We start from the raw sequence: 26587 nt of genomic DNA, 5'->3' as shown, positions 1-26587 counted from the left end.
AGAATTGTATTGGTGACGAATTATTCTAAATTCACGATAGCAGTAGACACAACTATCCTAAAAAAAGAATCTATAACATGCATATTTCCATAATGCACACCACAGACCACATAGCCCTAATTGCCTACATATAAAAAGGATTACCTTATCTCAAATAAATGATGCATACTATCTACACCATATAACAAATCATATACTGGCGACAATATACGAATCGGTCCAAGAAACAAATCTTGACATCATCAAATCAAAAAGGAATTGGAATGGAACGTTTCGTACAACGCACTGTCCTTCAAACTTATCTGGAGTATTTAGTCTAAAAGTACGTCATCGCAATACACAATGGACAAGGGAATCTGTACGGACGTAGAACACGCTTATAAGACCTTGTGTTGAGACAACAGACAATTATTCAGTCGCTTAGTCCAGGAAACGTACAAAGGACGAAAAACAAATGAGTCAACAATCGGTAATCTAGGATATGTACAAAACGCCTTGATAAGCCGTTAAGTTGTTGCCAAAATCCACGCCAAATAACATCAGAGAAAGGTGTACATAATCCGAAATGTCAGCTACCATAAAGAGAGTTTATACTTGATAGAATACGTGCCTTCTCTCTGACGGCTGTAACAGCTCTGTGATGCAAGACAATATAGGCTCACGACATGCCAAACGTCAAAATTTCATATTAAGATTAATAAATGGTTTTGACAGTTCTTGGCAGTCTCAACTGAGATTACTCTCACCAGAGCATGTTCTCGTGTCAGCCTAACTCCCACGCACACAAACATGTTCATCGTCCTTGTGGATCCCTGTCTGTACTCCCAGATGATGCAGGCCATGTTGTCTGCCATCTCACATCGTCCTCGCATCATCCCAAGTACGGCCTTGGCAGACTTCGCAATGGGAAGTTGACCACCTTGGCAAGCAGAGCGGCATTCCATTCTCGGCAATTCCAAACAGCCATTCACGGTCAATCAGCGTGAGTCGGCGCGGGTCTGGCGTGCAGACTTTTGGAGATATCAGAAAACTAAAACGCCAGACTTGTGGAATGACAGAGCGCTGAAGACGAAACATGCACAGTACCCTAGCGCACTTCAGACGCTTAACCCAAGAGACAAAGCACTCCTATAATGATGTTCCCCTTCCCCCCTCCAATGCAAATAGTACTTGGTTCGTGACGCCCCCTGCTTGTTTTCTGTTGATGTCAGCTCTCGGCTCAGTTACTTTATTTTGATACGGTAAATAAAGATTGTAATCGTCGTTAAACAGTTCCTGGACGGATGAACTTGGGAGTTTATGTTTCTGACTTCTACTTGGTTTCTTGTGTGATTCTTTGAAAAGAGATATATTAAGAACGAATGCTATTGCAGTGAATTTTCCCTAGAAGATATGCAATGGAGGGGGAGGGCTAGTTATTAAAAAGTGCTACTGTGGGACGTCCTAAGTACAGAAATGAAGGCACGCTTGTTTGCACACATGGCACCACTCAACCAAACTGCCCTGGATCTTGTATTACGCTGGCCACATGTGAAATTTCTGGTGTCGCGGCCAAATATGGAGGCCAGGGTAACTCGGAAGCGACAAATCACAGGCCTGCAGGGCAATCCGATAGCAGCCTTGCGTCAGCAGGCAAAGCTAAACTTTTCGTCGAAAAGCACTGCGCGCGGCGCCTCCGTTTATGATAAAACAGCTGACAGGTCACGTGACGAACCGCGAATTGCTTGGCCCATCGGTGGGGGTATATTTATCCCGTCCCCGTGACATAAGGGAGGGCACGAGTGGCAAGACTTGCGCACATTCCTCTGCAAGGTTATTCCTGTCTCTCTCGCCTCTCAGCGCGGTCCTAGCCTGTGTTCTCTTCTCTGTGTGGGACGCCCAGGACTAACAAGCAACCATGGATGCCATCAAGAAGAAGATGTTGATGTTGAAGAACGACAAGGAGAACGCCCTGGACAGGGCTGAGCAAGCCGAGCAGGCTATGAAGGATGCTCAGGAGAAGAACGTCAAAGTGAGTACGGAGACATGACGAGGGGTCGGGCGAGCGTTAGCCGCTCCGCCCGGGGAGACCCCCCTCCTCAGACATTCCGTGCATTCTTGTGCATCCCTATGTCAGAGACTTTGGACCAGTTCCTTCTTTCGGCATCAGACATCTTCTCGATACGTTTTATGTTGGTTGTTTTAGCTTTCCTAATTCCACGTCCCGTGTTTGTTGAGAAACTGGGTTAGATTTGAAAACGTGCCTGGCTTGTGTATCTACCGCTTGACATTGAGTGTGCGCCAGGCGTACCGAATCGCTCAACAACATTCGCGTTTCCTAAACATTTGTCTCAAAGCCATCACGGAAAACCAAATGAAAGCAACTGGTGTTAGTTACTTCTTCATTTGCTGTAAATACAGACGTATTTTTCTTTTCTGAACGGCTGTTTAAGCGAGGTCGACTTTTTCTGGGCTCATGTCAGTATGACAAAAATTTGCTAGCGGTAGCTGGGCCATGGCCGTATATGGAGCCCGGACCGAGACGGAAATGGCCGCGGTATCGGAGATTATTTGGGTTGGGAGGTGGGAGGCTGACATGAAAGGCTTGGAACGACAAGTGTTGGAAGAAATAGGAAGTTTAATTCGTGCTTCGACATAGGAATTTATCCGGCCGGCTGAGGTGATGATTGTAGAATGTTGAACAATCAAATATAGCCCAGCTGGGTACAGTCTGTACATGGCATGTACAAAGTTGGATATATTCTTCCAAGTCCAAAATATCTAAAGACTTTGATCTGTAGAAACTGTTAAGCGAAAGAGTATATAAACCAACAGAAAGAGTTTGGAGGTTTAAATGCGTTTTTAATAGGGGCCCTCTCCCTCGCGTGTCATGGCAGGCCGTGAAATTGGTTAAACCGATGATGTTTGTTCTTCCTCACTGGGGGGATATTAGCGTTTGTCACGAGTAACCCCTGCGGAGAAAGGGGAAGATTTCACTTTCACTTTGGAAGGAGTTAGACATAAGGAAAATCTCTATCTGCAAAATGGTATTTGCCATCGTATCCGTATCGAATATCAAGTTGATACTGTTGGCAGTATCAGCAAGTCTATTTTTGGTAAGATCCACAATGGCATACTTTTATAACATGCCCTAATCCGTACGCCCAGAAGTCGCAAAAAGATTCGTTGAACACTCGTATACGGTACATTTCTGTACTGATATTGTGATAGAGTTGAAACGTGAAAACCAGGTTTCGCTATGTGCAAACATTTGGAAAAGAAAATAGTGAATCAGAGGAATGTAACTCTCATTGTGCTAGCGTATAAGCGAGCACAGACGTAAGTGAGACAGTGAACGTTTAGTACACAATAAAAATCATGTATCTTAAAAATGTGCGTTAAGTTGCAACGCCGAGACCGAAATTTCTTGAAGATGCCTTGGAGGAACTGGTCCATCGACAGCGGTGATGCCTAAATATGGCATGTCAGTGTGCGCATGCGTGTTGTGTGATATGCCTTAATTGTTGAAATAGCGTACTGTAACTGGTTTGAAGCGGTTATTCACAATATTGAAATAACACAACTGTGTGCAGTGCATTGTTCACTTTATACAAATGCGCATACAGTTTATAAAGAAAATGTTATTCAATGTTTTCACCTTCTCTGAATGTCGACCTAATATGGAAGTGTGCGACATTGCACATATCTCACAAAGAAATGTGGAAGGAAAAAGAACTGATACCAGATATGTATCTTATGATTTTAGTGCATCGAAAGGGTGATAACTGCATGATAAACAAAAGAAAACATATAACCATGCATCATGGGTGTTCCCAGAAACTAAGCACAACTAAAAGACGATTGTGGTGATTTTACTGACACCAAAGTATGCAATTCGTGATGACGATTACCAAATCATTATTTTTCAATGATGATTTCCTTTTGGAAACTGGATCAACCGACTGAAAATTCCCAGTATGCATACACCTTAACCTCAATTTTTGACAATGATTTTGACATCACTAACAATAAGTTGCATAGTTGGTCCTTATCGTATCCACCATCTTGATTACAATCATGACTCATGATTTTGATTTCCTGATTTGTGTAGTTGGAAGATGAGATCAACGATCTGAACAAGAAGATCAGGATGGTTGAGGATGAGTTGGACAAGGCCCAGGAGTCCCTGAAGGACGCTACCGAGCAGCTGGAGGCAGCCACCAAGAAGGCCGCAGATGTAAGTTGGTCAAGGATCCAAGGAGGTTACTAGTAAACCTCTTTGGTTTAAAAAAATAAAATAAGGGGACCGTACAGGTAATCTCATGGTTAAAACGAGAGGGGGTTGTCCACGTAATCACAGGGGTGGGTGTAGCAACATAGTTATAACTGTTAAAACAATAAACTCTAAACACACAGAAGCAAATCAAAGTGGTAATTAAACTGTAACGTAACATCATTTAGCAACAAATTACAAACTAAAGGTTTTCGATTTATTAATCACACAAAAACTTAAACCTCCTACAAGTTCTTGACTTTCGTAACTAATAACGTTAGTTCTCGTGGCAGGTGAAAGCTGTCCATAAATACTATCTGACATTAGATGGCACTTTCCCAGCCGTATCAGTCCCTGTAGACTTCCCTGACAGAGAAATATTCTGGTATGGGGCCAACCCTGGAACTTGATATCTATGCCATTGACTCTGCAAGGCTAAACTTGAACCTCAGCGGAGGATTAGGATAGTCTGGTTATGTACCAAGTTTGGGCCCAGGTATGAGCAACATTTCGTGATCTGAATATCTAGAATTTCAAGAGACCTTGAAGCGCGTGTAGAGATGACACACATGGTGGCATGTACCTACCATCCGGTGTATCCTCTAAGTAGAGACACGTGAAATTCTTCAACGGTGAGCCGTGATATTTTGATCTGTCCGTTCCCCGGCCTCAAACAAAACACCAAAAACCGAGGGCTTGACACTCTGCCTCGGCTAAGTTGGTTCTGGTTTTGTTAGAATCGCTCAGGACATGGTTGACTTTAAAACAACTTAGGATGTTGGCATTTCGGTCATATTTTGCCAATGCTGTTTTAAATGTTATACGTGAGCCATGAAGTGACAATGTGTTCTGGGAAAACACTGTAAGTAACAACGCGAAGCCATATAAGGAATGGCAACTCATGACTGAAGATAAGATATGTTTACATTTAGAGTACACAGACTACCAATGACGTGAGATATACTGTTGGCGGCTTAAAAACAAGAGTGGTTGTGAAAAACACCGGACGATGAAATTCAATCTGTATTGAACAGGAAACGTTTGAGGGAAAGCATCCCGACTGAAGGGTAGAGCGGTAATACAACACTGACTTATGTTTCTTGTCAAAAGTATTTGTGATCGTCTGGGAGTTTGCTATGCCTGGTAAAGATTCACTGCCTAGACAACATATGTCATGATCATTCTCGTTGACCGAAAAAAAAATATGTTTTCAAAATCATTAAATTGCTTAAATGCTTTTTGGCGTATCTTGTTACCTGGACGTTTAACCTTCATTTGCATATGCAGATCATATCTTCAAAACGGAGTAGTTTTACCAAGAATCAGAGGAATCCAGACGATGTCTGACAACGGGTTTTAGGGACATGTCAGCAAATGCAAACATTCTTCCGGTGGAACACCCGGCAAACGTTTGGGTTCCCTTCTCAAGAGGTTGACACTAGGACATGACGTTGCCTCGGCAACATGGGAGGAAACGCCCCTTTGTGGCAGATGCAATATTCAACCTCCTCACTAGTCGGCGCTGTGTGATGTAAGCGAATTTGACCTAGCCATATTGGGCACATAAAAGTTTTGGTTTAGCAAGTTGACCTCACAGTGACAGGTAACGAGGGCAAGATTCCTATGAAGTAACACGAAAGCATCGTCTGTCAGAGAGAAAGTAAGATGCCTGTGATGGCGTTTGTTGAGATTAGCGTCTATAAAGCATAAGATGCTTGACAGACCTGTATAAACTGTTTGCGTGTTTGAATTGACCCAGGCATGCACACAAAGAGGGGATACCATTACACCCGTTACCTAAATAGGAAAGGAATGACAGATATGTAGGCAGCCGGGGTCGAGGAGAAGACGGGGTTGAAGGTCATCGATATGTCAAGAAAGGCGGTGCCGGGACTGCAAGAAATATGATGCTATTAGGATAAAACAAGAATGCTGTTAAAGCGCCATCTAGCGTCCAATTAATCAAAGTAAGCAGATTTTTCGCTAGCAAATGTATCGTCGAGTTTTACAATCTCCTGATTCTATGTATTCTAAGCAGAGAGCGAAACTAATGCTTTTAATGCAGTGACAGACAAATGCAGCACCCTTAAACGCTTCAACGTTTAGTGTAGCCAAGCTACTAGTAGTAAGGGGAATAATATAACAGCAAAATCAATACATTGCAAACAAAGAAAGTGAGATTTAGAATCAGTTCATTTTTGTGGTGATTTAATGATTTTGGCATCCACCTGTAGGCGTGCTGTGTGCCAGTAGGTGGCAGATTAGGAAACAGGGGGGAGCCGAGAGAGTTCTAACCCCCTGTTCGCGAACCGATTCATACGCAACGAACCGTGAAATTCCTGACACACTTACGGACAAGATGCCGAAAGATAAAATGCTAGTAGATTGACTCAGCCAGAGTTTATCTTGACAGTCGAGTATTGTTCCTTTTCCCAACGGCCACGTGTGAAAATTCACATTGCTTTCATTAAACACATTTCGTTATCATCAACCCCAGCCTGAAATATCAATATAATTTTCCCCATCAATAACCAAACTTTCAAAGCTCAGAAATAAAAGAAGAAGAAAATGGAAAGGTGAAGTTTGTCCAAAATGATTTTTATTTCAGCGACATGAGCTTGAAATGGCAAGAGCATTTCGGCCTTCACACAATGCTATTGTAGTTCTGCATTATGTCATACAGGCGTAAGGGGATACCGGCGTTTACACACCTGATCCGGGCCAAGCGAGTGAGGTGTGCACTTCCATATATGGATACACAGCGGGAAAATCCGCAGTCTGCCCATCGGAGGACGAAAATGGAGATTTGTCGTTCCATCTTGTGCCTAAAATTCCCCACAAATTGCATCAGCCTTATAACAAACACATCCAAACAACATTGATAAATTATACCTGTAATGTAAGAATGATATTATGTTGATAATACGTCTGCAAAAGGTAGATTGGGTGAAAAATGTGGGAACCCCTTACACACCTTCAATTTATTGACCCACCCTATAGGCGACATTGCCAGGACGTCCCAGGGCAGCCACCGTCGGCCGCTTTACTCAGCAATATCATTACGCACATCTTATTTTGCACGCCGATTAACAAAAAACCATTTAATATCTATGAAAATAAAATACATAGTGTCTGTATGGTTTACTAATTTTTTGGAAAAGGAAGGTTTGGTCGATTTCGTTGGAAATATGTTTGGAACTATTTACAGCGGAAGCGTTCGTGTCCCACTTCCGCTCCGCCAGTAACCCAAGTGGAAGCGTTGTGACTGGAGTGTGCGATCGGCTAATTTTCGCCAGGACCGTTATAATTTCCCGCTAGCAAAATGGAGGCGATCAAGAAAAAGATGCAGACGTTGAAGTCCGAGGCCGAACAGGCTTCTGAGAGAGCGGACTTCCTGGAGAAAATGGTCAAAGACGAGAGGGAACGCGCAGATACGGTAAGGTCCCGGCACTTTCCTTGGAGGGGCACCGCTAGCCGAGCCCTGTATGCATACCGCGAAGGCAGCCCGGAACATCGTAAGGGGTCATAGATCTGTAGAGATCGAACTTTTCCCGTCTAGTATATCCTTATCCGAAGTAAAAGTCGGAAAGGATGAGCTTTTCATCTGTTTACTGACCCTTTTGGCTCTGTGGGATGTGTCAACAAACAGCCTGTCAAGTATAAGCGCACAGAGTTCCACCCCCCTCCCCCTCCTCAGCAGACTCAGGCAAGCATAGCGTGTGTCTCGGTCCCGTCCCGACATTTCTATCTGTGCCTGATTATACAGAGGTCCACAGACCAGAAGGTGAACACAGTTCGGCACTATAGCCGTGTAAATCGCTGTAATTGTTAGCCCCACCAAGCAGGAACACCGTGGTGGCTCGGATTTCAGACGGCGCGTCCGCTCTCTTCTTTTCTTGTTGGCATTTCTGTGTTGTTTTGGGCGTTGGCTATGGAGGGAGTGTAAAAAAAAGTCACAACCAACCCAAAAAATATCTTCAGTATAAAACGTCTGATTTTCACAACCACGTATCGAACGATTGCACACCCGCCCAGTAACGTTTATAGATGAACGAACTAGGCAGAAAGTAGGCGTGAATTATGTCCCCTTTCCCCTCCAACCTTCTGCTTGGACAGGATGTACATACCGTATCTTCTTGTTCGTATGCCCAAGAACAACCAGCTTTGGTGAACATATTTTATTCCAGTGATTTTCTGGCTTTTTAAAATGGGATGCATTTCATTATGAATCTCATGGGACTGAAACAAAAAGAACAGCATTTCCATTTCATTTGACCTTTTTGACATTTTTTTCAATCAGTGAGATGGCACCTGTTTGCCAACCAAACATTCCAGCCTAAAACCACCCTGGCAGGACAGAAAAGTTGACTAATTACGCAAAATCCACCAGACGTAAACAAATATCCCAAAACGTTTCATTGGAGTTTACTTTCAAAATGACCCAGATGTTACCACAGCTCACGAGACATTGGTCCCACTTGAAAGGGAAAAAAAAGCTATCACAATGCAACAGATGTGCTCTCACACTTTTGGAGAACGTTGACATTTTGCCAAACTTGTCCCCTTTGGAGGAAATTATTGATTCAATGATTGGCTATGTAAAGTACTTCTCCCTTTCTTTTGTTCTGTCAAAACTGAGGTTCTTGCTCTCATTTCTTCATTCAAAAATGTCAAATTTTGCATGTTAATCTCATAAAGATTAGAAGTTGGCTTCCATCTTTTAGTATCTGAAATTGCATGTTGGAAAAATCAAGAATGAGCAAAGCAGTTTCTCTTCCATTTCTCTGTAAAACCCTACCTGAAGAATTGGGACATTTTTTTTTTGGTATGGAAGAGAACAACCCAATGCAAACATTCCAACCTGCCATTTGGACTGGAGGAATGCAGGCTTAGTCAGTTGCCTGGAATTTGCTACGGATCTACAAAATTCCTTGTTCCTGAGTGATGTACGTTATCAGTCTGTAGTTTCCTCTGACGTGTCCAATATTTGTGGTCACAAACCCTCAGGGTTTTCCTCTAGTCAGGTGGACCTTTTTTTTTTAGGAAAACAGAGTCACTTTTGTCTGAGAAAGTTTGTATGGAGTCATGCACAAGTCTTTTTGGCATGTCACAGTGCATGGCTTAGCAATTTGACCTATGTCAACACCTTGATGCCAGTACAAAGGCCTTTTGGAACAATTTGGAAGCTCTAGTGGGTTATCTATCCCCAACGTGTATGTACCAGGATTTTGGATTGGAGAAAAAAATTGATGCAATGATATACTTGCAATTACAATTAAAGATTTAAAAATAATGTTAGAAGATGGACTTATGAAAATACACAACATACTGTAGAGTTTTTTCTGCTTACATTTTGTTGATAGCTGGTATGGACAGTCTCAAAACATATCAGTTCCTAATGTGTTGGAATAAACAGTGTTCTACAAGCTGGAGGTTTGAAAGTACACAGCTGTTTCTACAAGTAGGGGGGCATGTTGGGTTAATTAAAGCCCAGCTAAGGTTAATGTGGTGCAGAGACAACATGTCACAATTGCCACTTTACTACAAGGTGTAGCAAGGAAATACAGTTGAGGAGGCGGACCATATAATCACCAGCTGGAATTGTGCTTGTCAGAGTCATGTCTAATTGATAAAACTGATGTTTTATTATAAAATCATAACTTCAGAACAATGTTTATGAAGTCAAGTGAAATTTGTAACATGTTTGATGGCTGAAGGGCAGTCATTATTATGATATAAGAAAGGGGCCAATAGAACTAGGCCAAAGAAACAGAGTAGTGGTTTGAGTTTGACCAGGGATGCACAGCAGAACATTCCACATTCTAAAGTGGTGCTACATACTCCACTGGAAGACAAAACTTGCACAAACAGTTTTGGACCTTCCGTTGCCCAAAGCATCGTGTCTCCCAACACTTTGGTGAAATCTGTTAATATTCAAGCCATGTGTGGTAAACTCATTTTGTTGAAAGGCGTCTTTGATGCAAGCATCTGTCCAAGTTTACCGAGCATCGCACCCTACAGGGCAAGTTTGGTATGCCAGTCAGGTGCTGAGGCAATCTTCCACTAATGAGATTCGTCCAATTTCAGTGACGAATGGCACGCTATGTTCTGTCTCCACTGAGGCAAGACATTTGCTTGTTTGGGAGAGGGGCTTGCGATAACAAGTAAACAATAACAACAAAGTCAATGTGTTAGTTGCAGCTGTAAATGGTCAGGTTTTAGTCACAAAGTGACAAAGGAGGTATGATTCATGTTCAAAACCCGTCATCATGACTCATGATCAATTCAAAATGTAATAAATGTGTTGGATATTATATTAATTCAAGGTTATGCTAGTGTAAACTGTCCTTGTCTAGACAGTTACATTACATGAATTCTGATGCAGCCTACTGGGGTTTCTAAAGCTAAAAAGAAAGGGGATTATTTTTGTTTTAATTTGATTGAGTATAATAAATTATTAAGAGAGTCTGGTACATTCACATGATACCAAAGTACAAAGTTTTGTTATTGATTTTGAGCAAATAAGATTATGTATATTATGTACATAATTTGGCCTAATATAAAAAGTTGTAATCCATGTCCTCATCCTAGTAATGAATGGTTAGAAAAAATCAAGATCTTGTCTGCTATTTGAATGAAAATGGAATTATCAAAATGTAACTTGTAAGTTACTAGAAAAATGAAATTGAATATAAAGCCTAAAGGACAATAATGTTTGCTTCGAATGGAATTGTTTCTGGCTCTTGTATTTTTGGACATTTCATACTTTGAGCTTTAGATCTCTTTGTAGTTGTAATTAACACTGGTGCCCCCCTCCCCTCCCTCCCTAGGCTGAGGCAGAAGTGGCATCTCTGAACAGGCGTATCCAGCTGGTAGAGGAGGAGTTGGACCGTGCCCAGGAGCGCCTGAACTCCACTGTCGAGAAACTGACAGACTCTGAGAAGGCTGCTGATGAGAGCGAGAGGTACGTCCTCCCTTCTGCCATCTTAAAGATATTTTCTAGACATATCCTAGGGCCTGTTATTAACAGTTAGGAACAGTAATGCTGTAGAAATCCACGCCATAGCACTCCTTAAGTGAGGCACTGTTTTGTAAATGTTTGCTTTGGTTCAATTTGCTAGTGTGTGCATAGCAATCTAGTGTGCCTCTTCATGCCATGTTTTCATAATTCAAATTTGAACATTTGAGTTTGCCCTATTGTCACATTTGTCAGTGTTGCCATTGCTGGCCTTTCTTAGTGTATTTCCAGCACCGACTTTGTATTTATACTCAAAGTTAGATTCATAAATACTGTCTTTGTTTGCCTAGCTCTTAACGCTTGCTTTTGTTGGTGTAGGTTTCTAAGGGACTGCATTTGCGTCATTTTGTGTCATGTATTGAAATTACAGCACAAAGTATGGTTGTACCATAGCATATTACACATAACCATGTAGCTATAGCCTAAAAAGTACCTCTGCTATTTTGTCTCTGTTGCAGACAATGTCTTATCTCACTAGATAAAATGCCGTGTCAACATTAGTTATCTGATTTATATGCTTGTATGCACATGTTTATGTGCTTTTGGACATTTTATGTACAAAATAGACAAAGACTACAGAGAGGCCTATTCTGATCTGAAAATGTTCTTTTGGCTAGTTGAAAGTTTCCCTATATTCAGAAGACATGATACAGAATTATTTTTGCACAATAATTTGGCAAATTGAATATAAGAAAACAAGTTCTTTTCTACAGCCAGGTAATATTTTTACCTCCATTTGTAAACCATTGCGGCCTCATACAAATTGCTTAAACATAGGAAACAATTTTGTTTCTGATAGCATAAAGGGTTACAAGGGGGAGGGGATGGGGTAACCATGTAAACTACATGTACATGTACTTTATCCCTTACAGAGCAAGGAAGGTATTGGAAAACAGAGGTGCGGCAGATGAGGATCGGGTAGGTGGTTTCATTCTAAACCCCGCAAAAAACTCTTCTCCACACAGACAACACTCCGGGAACAACAACAGGGAAACTCAAAACACACAGTCAATGTCAGCGAGTTGTTAATTCTTAGCCTTTTGTTTTGCCCATGTGTTTGTAAAACAGAGCAAGGAAGGTGCTGGAGAACAGACAGGGTGCAGATGAGGACAAGGTTAGCCACACAACATCTTTCCCTCCTCCATTTCTACATCTCTATTTTCTCATCTTGTTTGTAGTGGTTGATTTCTTTAATGCTTAATGTAAGCTTTCCAAGCTGTCTTATTTTTGTTTTTGATTTTTTTATCTGTCTTGAACTACTTGTTATTTTTATACGATTTATTTTATCTTTTAACCATGAGATTTTGTGTTTGGTTTTTACTTCTCTTCTGTCATTTTTTTTGTTCAAGGAGGGAGAGAGTAAACTTAGCTAAGAGCTCTGGAAAAGAAAAGTACAAAAAGCAAAAGTTCTAATAACACATTTTGAAATGGAACATTTTTATATAACAAATCTATGTTTTGTAATGAAAAAGAAAACAAAAAACTGATGTATCATACTGTCAAAAATGTCTCTAACAATGGCTGTGATTGGTCAGACGTGGTGTTAGACTGTGTGTGATTGGTTGACAGATGGAGCTGCTGGACATGCAGCTGAGGGAGGCCAAGATGATTGCAGAGGAGGCTGACCGCAAGTATGAGGAGGTGAGACTCAGACGGTTCCAGCCTTTTCTTCGTCAGTGATCGAACTTCGTAACTCTGCATGATGTTAACTGTCCATCATCTTTGATATTGTTATCAGTATCGTCTTTTCGAGGTATACGGACAAGTCATGTTTTGTGAAGTGAAGTTTGGACAAGTACATGTATGTTCCATGGTTATCCCGACCAAGACTGTTGTTCCTTTCCCAAACGCTAGGTGGCCCGTAAGCTGGTGATCACTGAGGGCGACCTGGAGCGTGCTGAGGAGCGCGCCGACTTGGCAGAAACGTAAGACTTACTGTCGATTACAACATAGCGTTGCAGTTTCTCACGGAGTATTTAGCTTGTGTTGTTTTAAAGTAAAGTCTGAAGTAAAGTAGTAACACTATTGGATGTAGATATGTTGGTATATATTGTATAAGATCTCTTAAGGCACTAGTTATGAAGAAATGTTGATAGAATTGCATGGAGACTAAAATCAAAGCATGGGCCAAACTACTTATGTAGTCAGTTTATTCTGCAAGAATATTTCAACTTTCTGCTAAAAGGCTTGCCAGCAGAAATTTGAACTTAAACTTGATTGAGTACTGACTGTGTTTGCTTCTTTATTTTCTTCAAATGTCATTTTCTATATTGCATATGTGCAAGTCAGTAAGTATAACATTCTAAGGCAGTCTTTGCATGACTTAGCTGTGGTTTGGTAGGAAGAATTTGCATTTTGAAGTTCTGCTTTTGCTTTACAGTGGACGATTCTAAATGTATTCTTATGTTGTAATGAATACTGCAACTCAGTGACTATAAAAGTATTTACGGTAATTTGGATAAGTAACAGTCTGTTGCACTAGTAGTAGACTTATCTGCATGAAAATTAATGCTCTTAATAAGTGTGTGTTAGGTTAGGTTAGGTTAGGATTGTGCTCACAACTAACCGCATGTGTTGTTGCTTGACCATGGCATGGTGCAGTCAGAGGGCCGAGCTCGAGGAGGAAATCAAAACGCTTGTCAACAACGTAAAATCTCTAGAAGCCGCAGTAGAAAAGGTGAGATGGCTGACCGCAACTGTCAGCAGGAGAAATTGGGGTTCAGTAGTAAATTCTGTCTTCTGTCACCATGCGGTACATGCTGTCTTCACTATACCACTTCTCCCATGTTTTCTGTTGGTCCCAGATGCACAATGTAACATAAACAAGGTCCCCGACATCAGACAACTGTTAGGCTACTTTGCAGTTTGAAAAAAGTGCCAATTTTTAATTTCTACACTCCTCTTAAAATGGAAATCAAGAACAATTATTTAAAGTACCTGAGCAAACTGACTTAACAGTGTTACATTGTCACGTTCTGGGACAATTTTACTTTTAGGTTGCCCTTGTAGCAGTCACCTTGTCATTGTTGTCGTTCTGTTCTGTTCCTTTTTTTTACCTCTCATCCTGTGTCTCTGGCACCCTCCCCCCTCTCTGTGTTCCCGCGGCCTATATCGTACAGTAAGGCCCGCGAGCTCGAGGACGAGTTGAAAACCACGACCGGCCAGCTGAAGTCCATGGAGGCACAGGCCACAAAGGTACGCTAGGACACCCACCCCCCGAACTCCCTCAAACAGTCTCCTCAAGATTACAGTCAAGTTTAAGTTTCCTGGATCTCAGGTTTTCTTGATGGGTCTCATTCTTGCAATCTATCAACCACCAATCTCATCTATGTGATTGTTTTTGGTACAGAAATGAAATAGCCATATCAAGCACTCAGAATGAGTAGACGGCAAAAGAAAACCAGCTAAGATCCCGGTAAACTGAAACTTGGCATGTTCTTCTTCCTCTTTCTCTCTCCCCACTCTTTCCCCTCCCTTCTGTCAGTGGTGTGAGTGTTTGAATGTCTGGGCAAAATAAGAGTCTCACTACAACAAGGTAAGTTGTTCAGGGTCTTAGACTTAAGAAAGGTATTAATGGACAGCCGGGCTTGTCCAAAACACTCAGCTACCCTGCCATCTTAACGGCCAGGGCTAGCGGTGTCAGACATTAACAGTTTTGTCTCCACAGTAAAGCAGCTGAGCTGGAAGAAGAGTTGAAAAATGTGACAAACCAGCTCAAATCCCTGGAAGCTGCTGCAGACAAGGTTTGTGCACGCGAGATGTCTTGTCATCAGTCCCCGTGTAGTCCAAGCACTGTGATGTCATCAGTATCTGGTGTAATGTGATGTGATGTCATCAGTTTGCATCTGTCTCAGTGTTCAAAGTAACCTGTGCATGTTCAGAACTGTTTTCGTGTGATTCAGTATTAAATTAATTGTAGAAACATCAAGTTTGTTAATTGAATAATAATATGTTTGTGCTATTCTTGCTTGTAAGCAAAAGTACACTGATATGTTAGCATGGCAGAAATTATATCAACACAGTCATAGAATGGATATCTACTGCACATAAATTATGAGAATAAAATACAGGCTTGCATGTCTTTCTGCCACTAATGTAAAGGTACTGTGTACCAGTCTTGACATATCTACACTACCCTTACGACTCTGCATGGCTAATGTATAGGGCGAATGTCTTGGTGCATGACGGTAACCATTCCCACATTCCTAGCCCAGGCAATAGTCTGTCTCTAGCCCACTAACCTGTGAGATACCACTGTTAGTTCAGAGGTAAGTAGATACTCATAGTTGTACCATTTTCCTTGTCCTACATGTCAGTACCAGTAGTCACGTATTCCACAGCACTCTGTGTTGTTTCTCTCTGAATGTTGGGTGATCGTGGGTGAATGTTTTCTTGTATGAAAGTATCCTTGTATTCCCATGATTTTTCCACATTTTAACAACTTTGTCGAGATTGGTGATAAAGTCATGGTTTTTCAATGTCAACATAATTGTTGGGAGGTTGTTACATGTGTGTGGCATCCATAGCTGTATTTTCATTGAATTGACTAATAATTGTGTGTGATGTTCCGATGTCGCATTTGTGTTCAAGATAACATAGACATGTATGATAAGACAGAAAAAATGCATGTTTTATTCAATAAGCTGATGTATGATATGGAAATACATGTATTCACAATTGTTAGGAAAACGTATTGGCCAGTGGCCAGATTAAGATGTAGATCTTGCATGAAACAAGGTCAATGAAAAATGTTACATAAGTAATTTTTATATGTAACAAGAGTGAAACAAAAAAATTTAAAATTTGCATCAAAAAAGAAAGTGTGTTGGAGGCTCAAACAGTGGACCTGTGCCTAGCTGCCAGGACTACAACATCAGACAAGATACCTTTGTATCTTCTGCCATTGCCAGCCATCATCAACCTTAAATGACTGACTTCTTCCTAACTCTTCTCCTCCCTCAGGCTTCAGAGAAGGAAGAGGCTTATGAGGAGCAGGTCCGCGACCTGTCAGCCAAGCTCAAGGAGGTACGCTTTCTTTACATGTGCAGTTTGACTTTGGCAAACCACAAAAACATGAATAACTGTTCAACTGTAAATGTAAAATTTCCTGCAATGCACTATCAAGTATTCATCCAGTGTCACATATTTCTATTCAGGATATAAAATGTAAGTTAAAACTTGACAACATTTTGTGCATTGAGAAATTATCTTGTAAGTTTGCTTTTGAACCAGTGTGTTAATGTTGTGACCCAATGTTTCTTTTACCTGTGTTGTTGTTAAACTTTTATCTTAGCTTATTGCCTTTCTCATTTGTAAGTTGTCATGCCAACATGTTCTCTCTTGAGAGCTGTTTTGTTTCAGTCTCATTCTTCTCTATGAGTCTTCTGCACTGCCCCTGTCTATCAGCTGTGCCCTCTTCTGTGCCTTCTGCGTCACTACTGTTGCCATGTTTCACCCTCTGTTCTGTTCAATTCAAATCTTAAAACAACCACAATAGCTGTTATGCTTAACTTCTCTACTCTTATTGGCTTTTTTTAAAATTCATTTCAAATGCTTTTCTTGCAAAAAAAATTTCCATTTTTGTTTTTATTTTCCACCAGACTAAAAATCCTTCTCCATCTTTTTTTCGTCATGGCACTACATCTTCTCTCCTTTTGTTGCAAATCTCCCCTGTCTTTGTGGCTGTACTGTGAAACTTCCACCAGAGTATTGGAAATTTTTGCCCCCATGAAATCAATGCGGTCTCTTTGGTATAATCCACACAATGTAGGCTGAGACCCGTGCAGAATTCGCAGAGAGGACAGTTGCGAAGCTGGAGAAGAACGTGGATGACCTTGAAGGTGGGGTTCTTTGTGTCAATGTCAATGTGTATGTGTCTGTCTGTAGGCTGAGACTCGCGCTGAGTTTGCCGAGAGGTCTGTGGCCAAGTTGGAGAAGAACATTGATGACTTGGAAGGTAAGTATTCCCGAAACGTTGGCCTGTTTTCCGACACCGCCTTGCGATGCCCAAATCCTCGGAAAGATCGTTGCCGATCAGTCCCTGCCAATGCCACAGACGTTTTGGGTTGTCTTGTAACGTTTGTGAAGTGTGCATCTGTCTGTGTATATAGTGTGTGCTGTGATCTTACTGTAAGGTTTATGATTCTGTAGTCTGTATATCTTACCTGTTAATGTGTTTGTTACTAGACTATTCCTGTGTAGAACTGTGTTAAAAACTGTGCTTGTATCTTTCTAGTGTTTGTGAATGAAAGAATGAGATGTGTTTGGATGGTTCAGGTGTTTTTTCGTTGTACATAGCTGTATGAGTATGACCTGAATGCATGTGAAAAGGCAAGACCTATGGTTATGCTTTGTATTGTATTGTATTATATATCCAGAAGGCATGTACATTTTAGAAAAATCATTACAGAAGAATGCTTCCAAAAGGAATGAGCTATCTGCGGAGTTAGTAGAATGTAGTGGTCTGCATCTTGAATAGTTATCTGATGGTATGCAATATTGCATACATATCCTCTCAAGTATGAACCATATTCTTGGCTTCCTATGTTATAGTTATACATGTATGTACCTATAGTAGTCCTTATCTGTAGTCTAGTAGTTGTTAGTAGCACTTTCACTCCATTTCTTTGTCTCTAGTGTTTATTGAGAACTCCACAGATGAGGCAAGCCTGGCCACCTTGTTGCACATCTTCCCTTTGATACACTGTAGTTTTCTCACAGGATACACAGAAACACACTCTCAGAGCCAAGGCTCCATAAGCCATGCCACATGTACACAACATCTCCTCACTCCACTTATAACCCTCATGGTTTGAGAGCACTACTAAATCTGAGTTTGATAACGCCATGTATATTTTGAACTTGTCCTAACTGTTACTCGTGACCTGGTGTGCTGTGTTGTGTTTTGTGTGTGGTATTCTCTACTTATTTTGGTTGACTATACATGTGTTTCTGTTTGAGTGAAGAATGTGTTTTTGTTGAATCGTAACTTCTTTTTGTTTTGTTGAGGTACTTCTTTCTTTCTTTTTTATTCTTTGCTGTGTGCATGAGCATGCTCACAATATTCAAATAGGAACACAGATAATTTCTATAAACGAAACATTTTGCTATACATAAAACAAATCCTTAGAATCAAATATGGAAAGCTTTAATGGTGATGAACTACTATACTACTGAGTCTTACCATGAACAGAACTCTGGTATTTGGATTGGGTATTTGCTTGAGTTGCACTGTGAGGGTTATTCTAAGTGACATTAATACCAAGGAATAGCATGCCAGTGGTGTGTCATTGATTATTGATGCTCACCATGTTTAACAGCATGCCATGGTTTACTGGCCTGCCCCCCTTCTTCCCTACTTGCATGTCTCTTTCTTTTATTCCATCCCTCTTACTTCATGCCCTGTTCTACCTTCCCTCTATCCTTCCTTCCACCAGACGAACTCTATGCCGAGAAGCTCAAATTCAAGGGCATCAGCGAAGAGTTGGACCACACTCTCAACGATCTCTCCACTTTCTAAGATGCTTCTTCCCACTGGCGGCTAACTGTCAGCTCATGTATCTCTCTGTGCTGGGAGGGGTGGGACTCCAAGGGTGCAATGCTTCCTTTTTCTGCTAGAGGGTGCTGTGCCCACTTCCATCCGCACTTACATTCATTTCCTTACATCTTCACTTCTTTAGGTTTACCATCTTGTAGTACAGCTCTCTTCAGACGTAGTTTTTGGCTACGTCATATAGCTGCCACCTTTCTCTAGTACTACAGCATTGCCTGTATAGCTTGGTTGACATTCTCTCTGCTGTTGTCACACTTATACATCTAAAGCTGACATCAGCAGAGAGGGTTGAAGAGCTATACAATTTTGCAAGTTTACAGAATGCTATTCTTTGAAAGCATATTCCAGTCTGCTTGGGATAAAATAACAAATGCCAAAGCTTTCTGTAACAATGCTGTAGTACCCAACCATGTAGCCTCTCTGTCTAGCGTTACATGTTACATCTACCTTGTAGCCGCACTAGTCTTTCCCTAAGTCTGTGATATCCTGTCTTCATCTCTTTTCCTCCTGTCTTTCTCTCTCCTCCTTTCTTTTCTCTTGCATCCCAGATCAATTGTATGCTGAGAAGCTCAAATACAAGGGCATCTCCGAGGAGCTTGACCAGACCCTCAATGACCTCACAGCCCTGTAAAAAGCCCCGAGCCATCACTCTGCACCTTTTCTTGGTAGTACTACCTTTGGTGCACATCTCATGTGCTTCCTTCCTACTGTCTGGCACTCCTGTGGTGCCGTGTTTCCTCCAACTTTAGCACTGCTCCGTTCTCCTTCCAAACCTTTTTCTGCATGTGCATGCCGGGCCATGGGGTAGATCCCCATGCACTCCGTAGTGTACAAGTCACTTGCAACCGGAAAACCAAACCAAAACAACGGGAGAGGTAGTTTGGGAGGGAATTAACAAGGGGGTGTCATTAACACAGAGACGCCCATCCAACCTCTGTGATGATTCTTGTTCTTCCCACATCAGAGTCGCTGTATGACGCAAAAGAGCGGTACAAGAACGTGAGCGAGGAACTGGATCAAACGCTAAGCGAGCTGTCCACTTACTGAAGCCCTGGCTACTCTATACAATCTTCCCTACCACCGCATATTCCATACCTAGCCAGAGCGTGTTTGTGGCCTCGTTTAGGGTGTACGTTCTCTCCCTTTCTCCTCGGAGTGCAAGCATGTACATCTGACCTGTATATGCATGCAGTCCACCCCTTCAGGACTGCCACACTCCCGTGTGTGGCCAGGCCTGAACTTGCACGGTTGTCTATCTCTTGTGTTCTGTGTGTCCCTCCACAGACTCTCTTTACGCAGAAAAGGAGAAATACAGGGGCGTGAGCGAAGAATTGGACCAAGCATTAAACGAACTCCACAATATGTAAAACTTTTCTCAGCCCCTCCCATTTCTTGTCTTCATGTGTGTCGTGTCAGGAGCGGTGCGATGTGTGCCAGATTCGGTTCAGTTTGTCCCCCTTGCATCATTGTTTTCTGACGCATTGTATCTGACCAGGACTATGCACTCTCAACAGCATAGAACTCTCTTTCTAGAAGATTGAAAAAAGTGTTTGCTTTACGACAAGTTGAACCGACTTTGCATACATTGTCCTCACGAAGAAAAAAGCTTGGGCTTTGTATGTAAGCACTGCAGAGTTAGGTGTGCGAGCACAGATAGTACTACCAAGAAATTTGTTTTTAGCTAAGATACCCTATGTAGGTGCTTCTCTTGCTTTGAGTGTGAAGGGAAGATCGGAAAGGACCTGGAGCAATGCTGTCGTGTTTCTGAAGGCACACTGCGGTGTCACTGTCAGTACCATCGTCTATGTAGGTACAGTTACGAGGGCAAAAAGGGGAGGCTTTATGCTTACATCACAACATTGTACTTACATAGGCAGACAGGGGCACCAATAAAAGGTTCTGTCTCAGAAACAGGGCAGTGTGCTCTGGTTTTTCCCGATAGTCCCTTTAAGGAGCTGTAGTAGGGACGTTGAGTGGCAATACACCGGAGGAAGACTTTCCTGCAGTTTTACATCAGTGCTGTTAGTAATTGAATAACAGATACTCTTTTGTTACCAGTTCTTATAAAACTGGGGAAGGGAGACCTTTGAAAAAAAAAATATTTCGAAGACAACACAAACTTGGTATAAGATGTGTTTAGACGTTGTTGTACGAGTGTGGCATGCTTTATTTTTCTGCTATCTCTCCTCTGTCCTTCCACTGTACCCCTCGAGTTCTATAGACGATTCTTGCTCTTCTGTTACGTTGTAAATGCTAAAACAATATTTTCTTGAAAATGTCACTTTTGTCACTGTACACAATAAATCATGTTACATCAAGTTCTTTGCTTCTTTTTCCTTTCTGTTTTCGTTGGCTATAGATCTGTTCATAGATTATGCAAACATCCACACACACGTGTGTCTGTTGGATGTTATGGATGAAGTATGTTGTGTGAGAGTTTGGTGTGACAGTATGGCAACAGGGAGAATGTGTTTCAAGGTTGTATGATACTATTAGTGTGTTTGAATCATACAGTTAGAAGATAAACTTGAATACATTTACAAAAAAGAAGTCACTTGTAAAAGTTCTTGAACAGGTTCTAATGTTCCTAGTCAGTACTGAAATAGATAACAATGTGTTTTGAGAGCCTTATAATGATCCCACCTTTGCTGAAAATTAAAGTGACCCTCAAATTTGGAAAGCTGGTATTTGAAAATCACATGGGCAACTCAAACAACTAAGTTATACTTCATATCTGATGAACTACAACTTTGTACAGAACAGTGCACATTGCTACGAGCAGCAAATATCTTGACAATTGACACACAAAAAAAGATGACAGAAATAATCCTGTGCTATATCCTGTGCTATATTTATTTCCATGTTGATTTGTCGTGTAAAAATTCTCATCTTTGTGTGTCGTGTGCCTTCAGAGGTCCTGACATAGCCTCTACTGTTCTAAATTTGTCCATTTTGTCTCTTTCACTAAATCTAGAAGTGCTCAAATAAAGGCTTATTCAATAATTGCAACTTAAGTAATGCAACTGTGACTCTGTTGACAGATGTTCTCTAAAGATGTTTCAGTGATCCAAGGCTACTATAGCATGATCTTTGTTTGGCCTTGAGGCCTTGTATGTACATGTAGCACAGTACAGTCTTGTACATGTACAGTGGAGATGCCTTTGGTTTCAGCTGTAATGGTACAACTTCAGAATAAAATATGCGCATAATTCTATACACAATCCCTTGCAATGCACTTGCAGCTGTCAGTAGTTTTCAATGCCAACAACTTGTCCTCAATAGTTTGATTATTTACCAGAAAGAGGAGCATGACACTTTCTCCACTTCTGTTTTTCCAATCTAGTAGTACAATGCACCCCCCCCCCATACACACACAGACACACATCCAGAAGAGTATCTTTGTCACTGAATGATTCTATTGTTCTTGTTATGTATTGTCATTGATTATCCAAATCAAACAATAATGTTTGATGATTTCTCATTTTTTACTAGGCCCAGGTGGGTATATTTGTGTGGTTAAAGCTGAAAATAAAACCACAATGTTGATATCCAGTTAGTACTGTATCATGATGTGTCCGCATCGGTGTGTTCTGTGTTGGAGACCAGTGGTTTAAGACTCTCTACTGTGTTATTTACTGTTCATTACCTAGATGTAGGTTTTCCATTCCACTATGATATATGCACACCACACGGCAAGAAGGAATTTCTTAGTAGTCAGCCAAACTGTCAGCTCACTGTCGGCCAATATCCTCGGCACAATCACTGCTTTTATCGCCACCTCCCTGGTCTTAGGTCCAACTAGCTGCATGATTTCATTGTCCTCCAATCTTCCAAAGGTAAAAACTGCCCTAGATTGACGTAGATGCATGACTCTACTGTCCTCCGAAGATTTAATCTGTCCACCATGGTCCTAACTGCTTATTCTCACCTCAAATTGTATGAAGAGTTTGGTCGCTTCTATCGGCTACAACAACGGCAAATGCACCCGGGCACAGCATGGATGGAAACCATCAGCTCTGATCATTCCACGTTGTATATCCTTCCCTTTTTGTAGACCAACTCTTCACAGAGAAAGAGAAACACAAGATGGTTTGTGACGAACTGGACCAAACACTCAATGATCTCAATGCCCTGTAATAGCCGCGACACAACAACCTTCAACCTCAACCTATTGCGGGGTACGTGCAACATACGGTCTCCGTCCTTGTTTTGCATGCTGTCCGCAGTATTGCATGCTACCCTGTACACCCCTGCAGCAAAGTCTTGTGGTCCAAAAAAAGGAGTGCATGAGATGATGCGGGTAGGGCATCTGTGGACCATAGGACATTGACGGCAGGGGTGGTCAGAGTCACGTGGTTGGAAGTTGTTCCCAGTAGTAGATACAATGTAGTCGTGCAAGTGGGTTTTCTTTGTTAGAATTTTGTTGACCGAAGGAGGCCATATATATATATTTATTGAAAGAGCTGACATGATGCAGCAATAGAAGAAAAAAAAAAGAATTATAGGGCAAGGGTTGTCAGTCCAAATTGTCAGTCTGTGACAAGGCAGTGATTTTGTAGATGCTACACTGTGCACAATTTACAGTTAGCCTCCTAGAGTATATAGAGAGAAGTTTATTTACATGTCATATAGTGACATCATCATTGAAATCCATTACCTGGGAAACTCGCAAGATCATACCACTAGCTGAGTTGATGATGAGGCCTTACAGTAGTTTAGGCCGGTCAGTGCAGGATTCCTCAACTTAGATGGGCTTACATGTCACAAATGCCAGATCAATCACCAAAATGTACACTACATTTTTTGCACCTTATCCACAGACAGTGTTACTGCATCTCACATGGTATATCTTACAAACAGTTGAACAATCAAACGATGTACTTATCAGATGATACCCAAAGTTTTTCTTAGTGTGTTCAGTTTTTACACTCAGTTCTTTACAGGTATATCCAGTGGTCATGATTGTGCATAGTGATGCCGCATGCCTGTTGTTGACTAATCTATCAGCATATCTTGCAGTATAAATATGACTTCTTATAGTACTGCCCTGGATATTATGTACACATTTCTCAATGGACAAGTTGATATGTGTAAGCTTACGTGGAGTACTGCCATTGAAAAGAAGGAGGAGTTGTCCCAATGACTGCTTCTTGCTTTCTCCAAGGGTATCTTTGTTCTATGTGCATGGATTAGATTTTTAGTGAATAAGACTAACTTTCATGTCAGTAGTTATGTAGTTTTGTCCTTGCATTTTGTGCCTGTACATGTATATAACAGAACAAATGTTGCAAGTTTGTTCCAATAGGGTTGGACCAGAAAGAGAGCTTTGACAATAAAATGATTTTTTTTTTCAGACGAATAAGTCATACAGATTTCTGCATATTTTTCTGGGGTCATTTTTCCATTTTTTTTTATACAACTCAAGATGAAAACTGATTCCCAATTTGATATCCTTCTCACAATTCATCCTGGTTCAAATCTTACTTCTGATTGTGTTTTTGGTAACACCCCAGAGGTAGAGCCCTCTGTTGTCTCCTGTTGTGTGTCTTATGTTGTTCCGTGGAGCATGTGTGTCACGTGTGTGTCGTAATCTGTGTACACATGAGCCTAACACTCCCCCACTTCTGTTCCAGATGAGCTGTTCGAGCAGAAGGAGAAATATAAACGTGTGAGTGACGAGCTAGACAAAACCCTGAGCGACCTGAGCAGCATGTGAGGTGCCCCGTTACCATCTCCACGGAGACCCCCCCATGGAACGTCCCCCCTACTCCTGTACAACAATCAGACTCCCGTACCCACACGTACCAACCGCCCTGAAGCATGGTCGGGCCGTTTAGAGTTAGAGTCATACATCCTAGGGTCTTGGCGAAACCTTGTCTAAAGGAAAGGTATTACATACTAGTATGTTCACAATAAGGACATGTTTGTACTTCTCATTTTGCTTGCAGTTTTTGCCTATTATTTTTACCATGGCTTCTTCTCAGTCTCGTCTATAGAATTATTAAACATGTAACTGTACATACAAGCCAAAATCATTTTTTAAAAGTCAATAAATATTAGTAGAGGTAAAAACTGACCTGTGCCTCATAGGCACATAAAGTTGTTAACATGCAACTTACATGTGAGAATTACTTGCAAAATACAAGCGAGGCATGTTGGTTTTTATCATATTTGGCCATATCGGAAACTACAGCAGATGTTAGATTAAGACCTGTGCTTGGTTATTAAAGGTAGACGGAATTATTATATGAATCACTTATACCTGATGTAGACAAATAGGGAGGGGGCAAGTTACGTAAATTTACCATGATACTGAGGAAATTTGTACAAATTTAGGTGCTATCTTATGTAGGCAGTAGTTGCCATGTTGCCTATGTTATGCCACTTGAAGCATACCCATATAGTACCCCCCCCCCCCCAATTATATGCAAGATGTAGTGAAAGATGTAACAAGTGCTATAATATTAATTATTCCTCCAATTTTTTTTCTTTGACTAAAGTAAAGGTCAGTAATGTTAATCAATATGTAGAACAAATGAATAAGTGTTAACAAGGTACTGAATGGATCAGTTTGTATTTCAAGTTGATCATGCTGGCTTTTAATTGTACCACACAGCTACACAAACATTCCTTTCTTTTCGTGAGACCAAAGAACTTGATTTCAGTGAACATGTGAACCAGAATTTTTGGCGACACCTCAGGGGTGGAGCCACATGTACTGGAATGTTCACAGATTATGTAATTGTGAGTGTTAAACTGTTACAGACTGCATAATGACTAGCTGTTGTAGTGTGTCTACAGGAAATGGTTACTCTTTATTCACAAGAGTCACCATTGGATGGAAGCACAGTAAGTGCTATATCTGTTGGGGCTTCAACCAAACGTCAGTAATTGGCCAAATCGTTTGATGAAAGACCAGTTTTTATATGAAAGCATCAACACAATGAGCTAGGGTGTGTTAACGACTAACAACGTTTGCATACAAACACCATTGCGCATGAAGGTTTCAAAAAGGCTGTGTTATGGTCTCCATAACAGAAAAGTTCTGCCTGAACCAGCATTTTTACCATACAAACACAGTTTTGTCCAGTCTTAATAGTTAAGCAATATCTTTTGCTGTAAGTCTGCTTTCTGTTACTGACCGAGAGAATCAATTGCTGTGGCTGCAGTTCTCTTGGCATTTGCAGTGTGGAGCTGTTTTCAGATGTAGAGAGTGTGGTTTTGTTTCGTAGCAGGACCAAGTGGATACTGATGTTGTTTTGAGAAGGTTTCAAGTTTGGAGTCTGGCTAGTTGAATTCTGTCTAATAATTTCCTCATGAGCAGTAAACTGTCAAATAGCAATATGTGGACAATTTTAGCCTTATCCTACTATAGAAATTGCATATCCTAAGGAAAAATAGTGTCATTGTTTGCAAATTATTGCATATGTGCATTATACTTGTAGAGAGCTATAGGAAGAATAGATAATGGTTTTACATTGCTATTGAGACAGACATGTTTTGAATGATGTTGCCAAATAATTTCATGTAACTAGGTAAAAAGTCCCATGCACAAGTATGATTTGCACTCTTTCATAAGTAGTATGCTTCTTTTTTGGTATTTCCCAGTCGGTTTTACAGTGAATAAACTCGTATATTCATAAGATTGGTACTTTGCTTTCACTGTTGTTCTTGTGTGTGCTTCTTGTCTATCAATTCAGCCTCAACAAGATTACACAAGTGATGTGCACAGGCCACGAACAGGTTTCTGTTTTGCAATTAAAAC

General features: G+C 41.1%; 1 protein-coding gene across 28 annotated transcripts; it reads left to right on the top strand.

Moving 5' to 3' along the window:
* The first annotated feature begins 1758 nt into the window (after positions 1 to 1758).
* LOC118410327 (tropomyosin) lies at positions 1759 to 26473 on the top strand. 28 transcript variants are annotated; one of them, XM_035811917.1, is made up of 11 exons: positions 1763 to 2011; positions 4091 to 4216; positions 11083 to 11216; positions 12339 to 12384; positions 12840 to 12911; positions 13125 to 13195; positions 14390 to 14465; positions 16233 to 16295; positions 17041 to 17110; positions 22877 to 23000; positions 24456 to 26467. In XM_035811917.1, exons 1-10 carry the CDS (start codon positions 1898 to 1900, stop codon positions 22957 to 22959), a joined length of 855 nt encoding a protein of 284 aa, XP_035667810.1. In that variant the 5' UTR covers positions 1763 to 1897; the 3' UTR covers positions 22960 to 23000; positions 24456 to 26467. The 28 variants fall into 28 exon arrangements, with proteins under 28 accessions (XP_035667822.1, XP_035667823.1, XP_035667819.1 ...); XM_035811929.1 differs by lacking the exons at positions 12339 to 12384; positions 14390 to 14465; positions 22877 to 23000; positions 24456 to 26467 and adding exons at positions 12143 to 12188; positions 14938 to 15013; positions 19371 to 21140 and having other exon boundaries at positions 1759 to 2011; XM_035811930.1 differs by lacking the exons at positions 12339 to 12384; positions 14390 to 14465; positions 22877 to 23000; positions 24456 to 26467 and adding exons at positions 12143 to 12188; positions 14938 to 15013; positions 18707 to 19364 and having other exon boundaries at positions 1759 to 2011.
* Positions 26474 to 26587: the final 114 nt, after the last annotated feature.

The sequence above is a fragment of the Branchiostoma floridae genome, chromosome 2 (assembly GCF_000003815.2).
Source record: "Branchiostoma floridae strain S238N-H82 chromosome 2, Bfl_VNyyK, whole genome shotgun sequence".
Classification (NCBI taxonomy): Eukaryota; Metazoa; Chordata; class Leptocardii; order Amphioxiformes; family Branchiostomatidae; genus Branchiostoma; species Branchiostoma floridae.
The sequence above is the reverse complement of the archived record's forward strand: the minus strand, read 5'-3'. Positions and strand labels throughout refer to the sequence as shown.